The 13734-nt window shown below is 37.2% G+C and overlaps 1 protein-coding gene across 1 annotated transcript; it reads left to right on the top strand.

Annotated features, from left to right (window-relative positions):
• Positions 1–1903: 1903 nt before the first annotated feature.
• Positions 1904–11357, top strand: LOC129946769 (ubiquitin-conjugating enzyme E2 S). The gene is made up of 4 exons (XM_056057085.1): positions 1904–2136; positions 2308–2455; positions 2553–2872; positions 10431–11357. Exons 1-4 carry the CDS (start codon positions 2128–2130, stop codon positions 10560–10562), a joined length of 609 nt encoding a protein of 202 aa, XP_055913060.1. The 5' UTR covers positions 1904–2127; the 3' UTR covers positions 10563–11357.
• The last annotated feature ends 2377 nt before the right edge of the window (positions 11358–13734 follow it).

The following is a 13734-nucleotide window of genomic DNA, read 5'->3' as shown; positions in this document are numbered from 1 at the left end:
GAGACAAACCTCAACAACATTTTTAACATCACAATTTCAATTTAATGTTCTCTTTTCTCAAATTTAAATCTCGAAATAAAATTTTCAAAAAAAAAAAATAATAAGAACTATAACTGGACCCTAAGGCTAGGAGCTCACATACAACTTTTTCTAAAACAAATAGTTCGATCGTTAGTTGCTCAAACATCGCGCACTTAAGCAACTCCGAAAGTAATCAAGTATCGGCCTGTCATCAGATAATCCAATAGAAACCAACAATCCAACATCCAGTACATGATCCGGTCATCGCAGTTTGGATTTTTCGAGCTGTTCAAAATTATGTCATCAAATTTGACGTTTGTGTTGTGGGTAGTGGTAAGCGTCCATTTTTCACAGTCTTTTTAAAATTAAAATTTCATTTCGTTTAAATTGTCGTCGAGTGCCATTAATTCAAAGTTATCTTTACTAGGCACAGAACACCTACAAAAAACTAAACAACAGATTAACCGTTTCTAATGTCAAATGTAACATTTGAGGTTACTCATGGCAAGACATAATATGCCCAATCAAAAAAAAAAACAATGAATTGCGGAATGCGGATAAGATTGCGGAAGAGAGCTGGATTGGATTTTACTCTTGTGGAGCCTCAGGATTAAAATTCACCAGGCAGGCTACTTTAAGTAAATTTACATGTATCTGCATCTGCAAAATGCAGAAAAGTAGAGATATGTATATGTTAAAACCCCAAATTGAAAAAGAATACACCAGAAGTTTCTCTTTTGTACTTCCTATAAAATGCTAGAAAGTTTTTACTGTGCAGTTTGGCTGCAATCCTTCCTGAAAATATTATGAAATATTTCGGGCCACCGAAAAAACTTGCTTTCAAAGAAAAAAGGTATGGCCATAACTAGGTACACAGTGTTTTTGCATGGTCTTTAAATGATAGTTTTTTATATAGTAAAACCGTATTGAAATTTGGAGAAGTATCTCACTAACGTATGAAAATATTGAAAATAGTTGCATTAACGTAACAATCAAAATGAAATTTAAATACAATTCTTGAATAAAGTGTATCAAATCGTAAAAAAAATTAACATAGAAACATTTTAAAATAAAGAAGAAATGTTAATCTTTTGTTATGCTTTCAACATTGTGGTAACACTTAAGCACTCCATACACAGTTCAACTTGTCTTTCAATTTAATGTCAATTTCATCAAATCAACTCGTGTGTGGGCTTGAATTTGATTTTTTTGAAGGTTGACGATTGAGTTGGAAGAAAATCAAAGGATTTTGAATTTGTTCAAGTTGATGTGAATGTTTTCAACTTAGTTGAGGTGTGTGTAGGCAAGTCATTTGATTTACTGTCAAACCAAACGCATTCCATTTCTTTCCTAGCAAGAAATTAAATGAAATAAAAAAACAGAGACGTGAATAATATCAATAGAATTATCTCTGTGGTCATGTCTGATATCTCGTCTCTCTGGTTTCGGACATCTTGATCTTGATTAGTTGACAACTAAATTGAAAATAAAATTGAATCGTGTATGGAGTGCACAATGGTGACAAAAATTCTATAATAAAGATGAACGTGCTGGTCTTCACTATAATTTAGAATTCTGCATTTCATATAATACAGAAATATGGTTGTTCTGCATTTTTTGCGGAAATCAAACTATATATCTGAAGAATATATACCATACATCTATAAGCCAAATAAATTCTTACAATTAAAATGTGTAGCAGCTGAAAATCGTCTTGCCGCCATGTCCCAAACTATTCCAATGACAACGATACAAATCGTTTAATGTAAATCCAACATAAGAGTAGAACAGCGAACTACCTCCACATATATGCTCATCTAGAGTAGACATAATAATATCCCCATAACTACCCATACAAAACTTGTGTCAACTGTCACAGCCAATGTAGAGCTTGCATAATTATTTGTAACAAATCGAGGTCTTTCGATAAATAATTTCAATTTTATTTCTATTGTTTAATTTGATGAGCCCTCTAGCAAATAAAACATATTCGATTATTTTTTCCACTGATTCAATATTGGTTTCAAAGTTCTACGCTATAATTGCGGGTTTATCGCACTAGAAACTTTGTTAAAAATCGATCGATAAAATAATTCTCAAGCAAAAATGAGTTCCGTAAGTTTTTCTTTTCCTCTTCCCTTCCTCTGTGTGGCATTTCGCGTTTGCTTGTTTTTCTTTCTTGTGTTTTTGTACTTATTTTAATGAGTTTAATAAACCTTCTGAAATTTTGATTTGGATTTGTGTGTTTTTAACATTCCTGTGATGTTTTTCTTCTCTTCCAAAAAGATCTCGAATGTTGAGAATCTCTCCCCGCAGACGATACGCCAGGTCATGAAGGAAATGCGTTCGTTGATCGACAGTCCGCTAGAGGGCATCAAAATTCAAATAAACGACTCGGACGTAACGGACATTCAAGCTTTTATCGAAGGCCCATGTATGTATTGACATCGCCTCGCCATCGATGTCCAATTGGATGTATTTTCTTGTAAGAACGAACTTCAAGGAAAATATTCTTTGTTTTTTTTTTGTAGCTGGAACACCATACAGCAGCGGAGCGTTTCGTGTTAAACTTACACTCGGCAAAGACTTTCCACAAACGCCACCGAAAGCATTTTTCCTGACAAAGATTTTCCATCCGAATGTCGCCTCCAATGGGGAAATTTGCGTCAACACACTAAAGAAAGACTGGAAACCAGATCTGGGCATTAAACACATCCTGCTTACCATCAAATGCCTTCTCATTGTTCCCAATGCCGAATCAGCCTTGAACGAGGAGGCTGGCAAGATGTTGCTTGAACGATACGATGATTACTCGCAAAGGGCGAAAATGATGACTGAAATTCATGCCCAGGTAAGTGTGAATCATTTTATTTTATTATTAATTTTTGTATTGATAGAAATGTGCCAATTAAGCAACTCTCGCTAAGTTTAATCAGTTACAAAGAAAAAAGTTATAAATAGCAACGGAATGAATTGTGAAGTAATACAACAAGTAGGTCGTACTAAAACTCTTTGTTTCGTTTCGGCCTTACTAATAAAATCGCCAAAAAATGTATTACTCCCTCAATATTTGTTTTGAACTGACACATAGACATAGACTTCTTTCTATGTTATTAGTTTTCAATTTTTGCTAATATTCGAAGGTTACTAAGATCTTAAAAGTATGAACTGCTTATTTAAAAAAAAAATGAAGAAAAAGATAAACTTCTAAGCGATATGAAACACTATTGGTAAGAATATGTAAGAAGGAACCATATCTTTCCTTTGCCTACTTACTTACTTACTTAAGGTAGCGCTACAGTCGGGGAGGACCTGGGCCTGAACCAACATGCGTCTCCAGCCAGCTCGGTTCCTAGCTAGCTGTCTCCAATTTCGCACGCCAAGTTGATTGAGGTCTTCACCCACCGGAGTGCGCCACCTAAGTCGCAATCTTTCTCTACTGCGCCCGCCGTCCCTCTGGATTGGATTCGAAGACCTTCCTGGCTGGAGCGTTAATGTCCATTCGCTCTACATGACCCAGCCTTCTATGGTGACGTTTTGTCCAAGACGTCGTTGTTCAGTCTTATACTTGGTCTTGCCCTCATTGACCACTAAACCCATCTTCTTCGCTTCCGACGCAATGCTCAAAAACGCTCCACTGACATCACACTTTGATCTTCCAATTATGTCAATATAATCTGCGTATCTGGATGGCCCTTTGGAAGATTGTGCCTCTAGTGTTGACGGTTGAGTTTTCCACAATTTTTTCTGGAACGATGTTGAAGAAGTCGCATGACAGTGCATCGCCTTGTCTAAAACCTTTTTTGACATCAAATGCATCGGTGAGATCTTTTCCGACCTTGATAGAGCAGCGTGTATTCTTCATCGTCATTCTGCACAAACGGATAAGTTTGACAGGGATGCCAAAACTAGACATTGCTCTGTAAAGCTCTTCCCTATGAATGCTGTCATACGAGGCTTTAAAATCGATAAAGAGATGGTGGGTATCGATTTGAAACTCCTGGGTTTTTTCCAAGATCTGACGTAGTGTGAATATTTGGTCGATAGTGGACTTTCCTGGTCTGAAGCCACACTGATAAGGACCAATCAGGTTGTTGACGAATGGCTTCAGACGTTCACATAATACGGCAGAGAGGATCTTATACGCAATGTTAAGGAGCCTCTGAGTTGAGTGGTTCTCTCTCCTTTACAGCGGAATTCGGTTCTTCATCGCCCTTATATAATTTGGAGAAGTGATCTTTTCATATTTTCAGCATCGACTGCGGTTCTACTACGATGTTCCCCTGATCGTCTTTACAGGCTTCGGTTCCTGGCTGGTACCCTTGGGAAATTTACGAACCTCATTCCTGTTGTGACATCCCTCTATCTCCTCGATCGCGCGCTTCTCATGCTCTCTTTTTTCCATCTAAGAAACCGGTGTTCCTCTCTCCTCTTCTGCTCGTAGAGCTCGCGAGCAGCTCTAGTCCTTTTGTGTCGCGCCGTTTTGTATGCCTCTTGTTTCGCTGCGTGCACTTACCGGCATTCGTCGTCAAACCAGGGGTTTCGCTGTGGCGACCGTGTGAAACCTAGCACTTCAGAGGCGGCATCTCTGATGGCTGCAAGGCAATGTTGCCACTGGTTTTCAATGCTTAGTGCAGGGAGCATAGGACTCCTCAAGAGGTTATTAGAGACTCGATCGGAAAAGGACATGGCAGTCTCTTGCGATTGTAGCCGTCTAACGTCGAATCTTCTCACAGTACTTCCTCGTTTTGGCTTGCATCGGGATATCCGTAGCCGTACCTTGGCTACAACAAGGTAGTGGTCCGAGTCAATGTTGGCGTCCCGGAATGTTCGGATATCCTGGATACTGGAGAAGTGTCGTGAGTCGGCGAATTTAGCCTTGATGCGGTTTGTCGTGATGCGCTCGCTCAAACTGTTGAAACTCAAAACTTTTTGCCTGAGCCTAGTTCCAACAACAAATCCACACCCAAATAGACGCTGTCTTTGTTCACGGTAGCAGTCGCCGTAGTATATGTCGCAGTTTTTTAGTTTGCGTTTGCCCGGTCCATCCCATCGCACTTCTTGGATGGCTGTAATATCTGCCTTGCAGCAGTTTAGGGCTTCCGCTAATTGTTCGGCTGCACTTGATCTGTTAAAGGACCTAACATTCCACGTACAGATCCGAAGTTCGTTGTCCTTATTTCATTTGCTTGGGTTGTCAACAGTGAATCCGTCCGCATCCGAGGCTTGTTGGTGCTTAGGTATTTTTTACGTGGCCAGGAAGTCACCCCGACGGCACAACCTCCAACCTGGAGGGCCAGATCCTTAGTATAACTCCAAGGACGGGGAGACGGATAAAACCGCTCCTTATAGGCCTGTGTTCCGAATAAGTTACACAGGTCTATATTGTATCAAAATAAATATTCCATATTCCATCTTAATCATACTTGCACCTTCCCTTAGTATCATCCTCGATAAATTTATCTGCAAAACAGAAAAATACGGACTTCTAATAAGAAACTAAAATATTTTATTCCGAAAATAAGTATTATCGATTTTTTACCGTTAGCTTTGTCACAGTAAAAACCGTTTTCTAAATTTATGGCTGTTCATAAAAATAGCAGTGCATGACAAAGTACTATATCGATTACGTAAGAAGTAAGAAAAACTTTAATAAGTTATATAAAAGTATACAAATAATGTTAGCTTACAATTAGTACTTTGTTGCATTGTTTTTTAGGATGTTTCGCATCTACGTGGCATCGAGTTCATTAAAACCTGACACCTCTCGACTGGTATTGCGTTCCACGAATCACGCACTGCTTCCTACATTTTTTCCAATTCTTGGGTTTTGCTCTATGAACAAGGTTCTTCTCTCACAAATTTTCGATGGAGTTAAGGTCGTGGGATTGAGCGGACCACTCCATAACGGATAACTTCTTCTACGTAAACCATGATTTTGCCTTTTTTGATGTATGGTTAGGGTCATTGTCTTGTTGGTATACACGAACTAACGGCATTTCCTCTTCAGGATAAGGTAACATAACCTCCTCGAGAATTTTAACATACTCGGTTGCATCCCTTATAACCCCCATGAGATAAATAGGCCCGACACATAATATAAAAAGCAAGCCCATATCATAATTTTTCCTCCACCATGCTTCACTGTTTTTATAGTGTACCATGGATCGTATGTTGCATTTTAGAGTCTTGTCACGTATCCCGACGACCCTTGGACCCAAAAAGGCTTTTTGCTTTCATCGCTCCACAGAAAATTCCTCCATTTTTCTTTTGTCCAATCTCTATGCGCTTTAACAAACTCCATTCTCTTTGCCATATGCCTTTTCGTCAAGAATGGTGCCTTGCGTGGATTTCGGGCTGGTAACTTCGCTTATAAAAGACATCTTCGTATTGTGACAGAGTTGGAAATAATGGGTGGTCACCGGGAAAATTAGAGTATAACTTCAAGCTAAAAGTCTCTAATATGAAAACGAAAGACCATTCGATGCAAGTAAAATGTTTTTTTTTTTTTTTTTTATCCGATGGAAATCTTCAAAAGACACTCGGTAAGAATCGGTACCGAGTAGTGTGGGACTCTTACCGCACTAAAACCACCGGTGAATCAGGACCAATCTATGAAAGATCGACAAATGATTTTTATTTCTTAATTTTTAAATCGCATTGGGGGAAGTTTAAGGTTATAACACTTTCCCGTAGCTTTTAGCCCATCAGCTCATGAGGCTTGGTTCTTCTTAATCTCCGAACATTGTCTCGTACATTTAATACGGTCTCCATTTCAGAGTTAGTATGACTTTGCAGTCGCTGATTGTGTGATACAGCGTGTTTCTTAACCACTACTGTAACTATTTCAATTTGAAGGTCACGATGTAGATCGCTATTTCTTATATACCAAGGGGCATTTATTATTCCACGAAGGACCTTGCTTTGGAATTTTTGGATGGGTTCAGCATTTGTTTTCTTTGTACAGCCCCATAGTTGGATGCCATATGTCCAAACGGGTTTCAATACTTGCTTATATAACATTAGTTTGTTCTGGATAGATAGGTCAGAGTTCTTTCCTATTAACCAGTACATTTTTCTGTACTTCAAGTTTAGTTCTTCTCTTTTCTTTTTGATGTGTTCTTTCCATTTAAGCTTTGCATCCAAATTCATTCCAAGGTATTTGGCGGTATTGGAGTAAGGTACTTCTGTACTGTTTATAAAAATTGGAACATTGTTTATGTTTTTGTTTGTAAAGTTTATATGCGTGGATTTTGTTTCGTTTAATTTGATACGCCATTTGTGCGTCCAATCACTAACTTTATCGACTGCATTTTGCAATTTTTGTGTAGCCTTCGTAACGGATTTATCTGGCACCAATATTGCAGTATCATCAGCAAAGGTGGCCATGATAGCGTTGATGTCCACTGGAATATCCCTTGTATATAACAGATACACGGTTGGTCCTAGGACACTTCCTTGTGGTACACCGGCTTCAATTTTCTTAAATTCCGAGTAATTTTGGTCGTACCGTACTCTAAAGAGTCGGTTCGTAACGTAGGATTTCAGTATTTCGTAGTACTGCCTGGGGAAGTCCCTATGCAGTTTGTACTCAAGTCCCAAGTGCTAAACCTTGTCAAAAGCTTGAGCAACATTTAGAATACTTCTTGTTTTTCTTCAAGTGCCTTTTCCACAACATCCGTAATTCGATGCACTTGGTCTATCGCGGAATGTTTATTTCTAAATCCAAACTGATGGCTCGGAATTAGTCTTCTTTCTTCAATTATTTTGCTAAGCCTTTTCAGTAGCAGTTTTTCAAAAACTTTTGCCATGATTGGTATAAGCGATATTGGTCTGTAAAATGTAACTTCTGTTGGTGGCTTACCTTGTTTAGGTATAACAATGACTTCCGCAATTTTCCAATGATGTGGCACATATCTTAGTTTAAGGCATGCGTTTATTATAAATTGGAGTTTCTTGAAGGCTATAAGAGGCATTTCTTTCAGAACCTGAGCAGTTATAAGATCGTACCCTGGTGATTTTTTGTTTGACAACTTATGTTGACACATGCTTCTTTGAGCGTGACAAAAGGTATTTTCAGGATGAGTTGATTTTTAGTAATGTTATCGACCGTTACTTTTTTGCTTTCAACAACTGGTTTTGTGTTGGTTGAGTTTCTAAACTTGTTCCCAGTTTTGTTTTTTCTTTTTGTGTCTTGGAACTTTTTTGCTACTGGACATCCTCTGTAACTTGCAGGATGATTATATAAATAAATTGGGTGGCGCGACAGTCCGTTGAGAACCAAGGCCTAGTGACTTACAACTCTCAACCATTCCTGTGTGAATGTTGTCAGGAATGGAGGGGACCTACAGTTTATATGCCGACTCCGAACGGCTAATTTTGAGAAAGCACTTTTTCATGACAATAGTTACTCTTGGAGAATTTGTCAATTCCTCGCAAGAGGCAGTACCCGTGAAAAGACTTTAGATGGCATAGGCAGGGATCGAACCCAAGACCTCTAGCATGACAGTCCAACGCACTAACCATCATGCCACGGGTACCACCAATCATGCAGGATGATTGCCTTGACAATTAACACATTTCGCTTTCTGTTCTCTGCCCATGGGACAGTTTTTGGTTGCATGTCTGCCTTCGCATTTAACACAAGCGAACTCGCGATTGCAGTATTTTTGTGTATGCCCAAAGGCTTGACAGCGCTTACATTGTGGAACAGTTTTCGACTTTCGCAGTGGTTCAATTTTGACAACTATGCCCATAATTTATTTAATACTGTAAATCTTATCGGGACTTACTTTATTTTCAAACGTGAGCATAAATAAAGGTAGAGATCTCTTTTTTGTCGTTGATACCCCAGTGGAGTCTTTTACTATCTCATTTTTAATAAGATTATTGGCATCGAGAGCTTGAAAGCCTTTTTGTATAAGGTCTTCGACAATTTCTTTGACAACACATGAAGAGTGAAGGCCTCTTGCTACTACTTTTATCGATCTTGTAGCTTTGTTTTCGTACGAGTGCCACTGAATTTTCTTTTTGTTCAATTCTTCAGTGACAGATCTATACGCATCGACGTCTTCAACAATGACTTTCCAATTGTCTTTATTGTATGATGTATATTTACATGCCTTATTCTTGCATTTTTCTACTATGCTCTTTAGCTCGCCAAACATTGCCAATCCGGTGATCATAATTGGAGGTGGGGCAGTTTGCCTGGTACCTTTAACGTGAGACTTATTTTGGGGTAAATCTCTTATTTCTTTATTGGATGCTCTCATTATTGTAGCAGTATCTGATTTTGAACCTGTTTGCTGACATTTTATAACAGCCTCTGGGCTACTCTCTGCTTTTCGTTTCTTTGACTTACGTTTATTTCGGTTTCCTTCAGTTTCAAGGAGGAGCTCTTCCTCATCAGTATGAAACTCATTAGCAGTTTTTTGTGGGCTTTTCACTACTGGTGACTTTTGACTTGATTTTTGTCTTTCACGGACTTTTTATCGAGCAAGCTGACTTTTTCTTCGAGTCTCTTCACTTGTTGCTGAAGACTTTCAACAAGGGCTTCAAGTTGTTTTCTGGCTAAGATTTCTATTTGCCATTTATCGAAATAATTTTCGGATTCAACTTGGTGGATCTCGTTGTTTTTTGTGAAACACTGCTGATCTTTTGTTTCGATCTTTTCATGGATGGTTCCTTTTTCGTTAATGACTTCTATGTCATTTGATTTTTGCGTTGGGGTTCTCGATGGAGTAACCCTTGGTGATATTTTTGGTAGAGTTCTTAGTGTTTTTGAACTCCGTGTATTTCCTAGAAGCAATCATTGGTCCTCCCCAGAATCCATAGGACCGATCTCCGAAGAGAGTGGATTTACCAGTTTATCTGGATTGCCACCTGGGGTATTATATCTATTTGTTTTACTCATTGCCATATTTGTTTTTGTTTTTGTAACTTTTCTTTAGTCCCATAAATAGCTCAGTTACCTCTTCTATTTAGGTTTCTTGTAGAGCTGGTTCTTCAGAGCGATTATCTTATCTTTTGCTCCTAATTCCTGAGAAGGTAGCTCAGGTGTCTCAGCTCTTGGATTCAATAGATCCAACGCTCGTCGTTAGTTCACCTTACGATTATCCAGCGGGCACCACTTGGAGGTGACGATGCGATTTTGCTCCGCCAAAAAATGTTAATTTGTTTTTTAAGAATTTCCGTTCTTTAAATAATTGACAATCTAATAAAATGTGACCAGCACTGCTATTTTTATGAACACAACTGTATATCATAAAAATAGGAATGAATAATTGGGACCTTAAATTTTTCACAGCTTATAATTCTTCTTGTAACAAACTCATATTATAACTTCCTTACTATAAAAAAAAAAAAACAAAAAAAAAACTTATTTGTAAACATTTTTATTTCTCTTAAAGCCTCCAAAAACAACAGACGCCAAAGACGATGATGGCCCTTCATCTAAAAAACACGCTGTCGACAAAAAACTACAAGATAAGAAAAAAGAAAAGCTCATAAAGGAAAAGAAACGCATTCTCAAGCGATTATGAGGCGCACAAAACTAATTTTACATAATTTAATCGGGCGCATCCATTGCCAATATAACACATAACATACAACAACAACAAAAAATATGATTTAATGATCTAAATAACAAATTTTATTTTATTAATTATAAATATTTATTCACTTTCATAATCCACACAACCAACGCAATTCCTATCACAGTTTAAACCAAACCAAAAAAAAAACTTAATTAAACAAAAAATTGCAAAAATCTACATAAGAATAAAAACAAAAAAAAACAAGCACTTTAAATACGAATACTATACTTGAGAGCGATGCGATGAAACTCTAGCACACATCACATTTTTAAGTTTTATTATTCGTGTGCAAACGTGTGCTGGATTAAAGCAACATCACTTAAAAAAGCAAAGCAGTTTATCATCATTAACATCATCATCATCATTCAAATCATAAACTGCAAGTGCTCAATATGGGAAAGAAAATAAGAAAAACAATCATTCAAATCACTCTGTTTCTATGCCAGGCGCATTCGGGAATCAGTAAAGTTCTTGTATCATTTGTATTCAGATTAAAAGAAAAACAACTTAAGGGGAGAAGAATAAAAATCATGTACAAATCTACTTTTAGTATAAACAAAACGACTATTAAATAGCAAATACAACTGGATATAAAACAAAAACCTAAAAGAATAAAACTTAACTATAGATCGAGGGTTATTAATTTAAAAGAGAAAAATAAAAGATATCATAAGAAAAAGCACCCTTTCGAGTAAAGAAATTTAAACATTCTAGACCATGCTTCTGCTTTAATAATATCAACAAATATTATTTAGCATTGACTGTTTCTTTTCTTTTGTTAAATAAATTGCTGCCATTTTTTGACACTATTCTTGGTATAATATAATTAAATCTCCTTTGGATGTTACTTTAGCATAAGTATGGCCTAGTTTTGTTTTACTTTCTACACTCGAAGGGCCGTAAAACTTAAGCGCAAAGAATCATAATGCAATAACGAGTTTATTAAAATCAGATTTAAAAAGAAAACACATTACAAATCGCTCTGGTGAACAAAAAAAAAAATAAATAATTTTAAAGATGTAAGTTTAATTTTTTTGTTTAGGATTTAATTTAGAAAAAAGCGTCGTCTCATTCGCCGCGCATACAAAAAACCATATAAAAAATCAATCACATTTAAAAAAAATTTAAATTTTAAGAATAAATTAATATTAATAATGAATTCGTTAGATTCAAGGAACTAAAAAGTAAGTTTTTAATCCTTCATCGTAACGCATTTCAATTTATAAGTGCAAGAGGGTTAAAATAATATATATAATAATAATAATTGTGTGTGTCATTTTGTCATTTTAACAGAAAAATATATATGTCCTCATAATTGCAATATTTTGTTATTTTATTTAAATTTTTATTGTTTAAAGAAAGATATTCAAAAAAGTCCCATCTGAGTTGTTCCCTGAAACTAGGTGACTTGATTTACTTTTATTTGCATTGGGTATTTCCCTTGTGCCCGATTACAGCAACAACAAATTAAAGCAAATATAGGTACTAGGTTTCAACCACAGCCATATTCGTAAAATAAGTAAGTATGAATTAATTAAATGTATCAGCCTTATCACAGGCCCGGTCGTATAGATTCGTAGTACGAACCAGGGTTGTTGCGGATGTACAAATTTTGACATCCACGGAGGCGAATGCGGATGTGGATTTTTTGAGACTCATATCCGCGGATGCGGATTTTAGAATTTATTACATAAAAACAATTTTAAATCCGTAAATAAAGGAAAATTGTATAGATTATCTTTGCGTTTAATAATTAAATTTAAAAATGGGTGAGTTATATTTAATAAAAAACAAGATTGCAGCCTTCTCAGACTGTAATCTGTTTCTTAGTGGATCGTATATTAATCCAGATCCGCTAAATAGTTGTTCGCTGGGAACACTCTCTGGTGGAAGTGATAAATACCTCAGTGCAGCTTTGGAGAGCCTTTAAAAATCAGTTTGATGAACTTTCCATCATCAAGTGGATTATTATCCAGGTTAGGTTGGAGTGGCTGTCTAGATATAATTGACGCACGTAGACCTCATGGGAGAGTAATGAACTTAAACAAACCATTTCGTACTTTTAATAAAGTTAGAGAGACTTTTTTGTGTCAATCTTTGCCAGTTCACTGGTATTATCGAAGAAGGGATTACCGAGAAAGTTATTACTTCTAATGGAGAGTGCTGGACATGTACATAGAAGGTGTTGGACTGTTTCCTCTTCCTCCTCGTCCAGCAGCTTCTACAAAAGTCATTTGTGTACACCCCTAGCCTCAGAGCATGTCTTTCTATTAGGCAGTGTCCTATTATTACTCCAATTGTAGAGCTTATACTTTGTCCGCTCAGGGATATCAAGCCTTTTGACCGTTTTAAGTCCATGCTTGGTTGCTAGGCAGGTGGTACTCTGTGACCATCTAGCATTTGTTGATTCTAGAGCATATTGCTTGAGAAGATATTTGCATGTAGCAAGTGGCGTTCCTATGTTATGTTTTTGTCTAACATTTACATTAGGAAGAAGTGTTCCGTTTTTGGCGAGCTCGTCGGCTTTGCAATTTCCCGGAATGTCTCTGTGACCCAAATGAGGTGAATATTAAACTGTTCGTCATCTCAATCAAAGATGATCGACAATCGTGGACCGTTTGAGTGTTTGTGGAGACAGACGCGAAAGATTTAAGAGCGGCTTGGCTGTGTGAGAAGATTCGTATATCCTTACAAGATATAACGTTTTCTTTGAGCCAGGATAGTGCTTCTTTAATCGCCATTACTTCTGCCTGGAATACACTACATTGATTGGGAAGTCTGTAAGATAGACTGAGATTCAGTTGTTCCGAATAGATACCACTTCCAACTCCGTGATCGGTCTTTGAACCGTCTGTATAGAAGTGTACCGCACCGTCTTCCAGGGGTCTCGCTTCTTCCCAAGAGGATCTTGAAGGGATGGACACATGGAAGCTTTTATCGATTACCATTTTTGGGGTGGTATAGTCTAAGCGATCTGGAATAGATCTGAAACTGTCTAGAATAGTAATATGTCCAGTATTGTTACTGTTCCATTAAGAGGTGGCTCTAAGCCTCATACATGAGTTGGCTGCCACCATTTTGGAGAATATGTCAAGAGTTGTTAGGTTTAAAAGCACTT

This window comes from Eupeodes corollae, chromosome 2 (genome assembly GCF_945859685.1).
Source record: "Eupeodes corollae chromosome 2, idEupCoro1.1, whole genome shotgun sequence".
Lineage (NCBI taxonomy): Eukaryota > Metazoa > Arthropoda > Insecta > Diptera > Syrphidae > Eupeodes > Eupeodes corollae.
This window is presented reverse-complemented; position numbering and strand designations above follow the sequence as displayed.

Coding starts and splice junctions, on each gene's coding strand:
- LOC129946769 (XM_056057085.1), top strand. Junction 2,456..2,552: donor AGCTTTTATCGAAGGCCCAT/GTATGTATTGAC, acceptor TTTTTTTTGTAG/CTGGAACACCATACAGCAGC. Junction 2,873..10,430: donor TGACTGAAATTCATGCCCAG/GTAAGTGTGAAT, acceptor TTTCTCTTAAAG/CCTCCAAAAACAACAGACGC.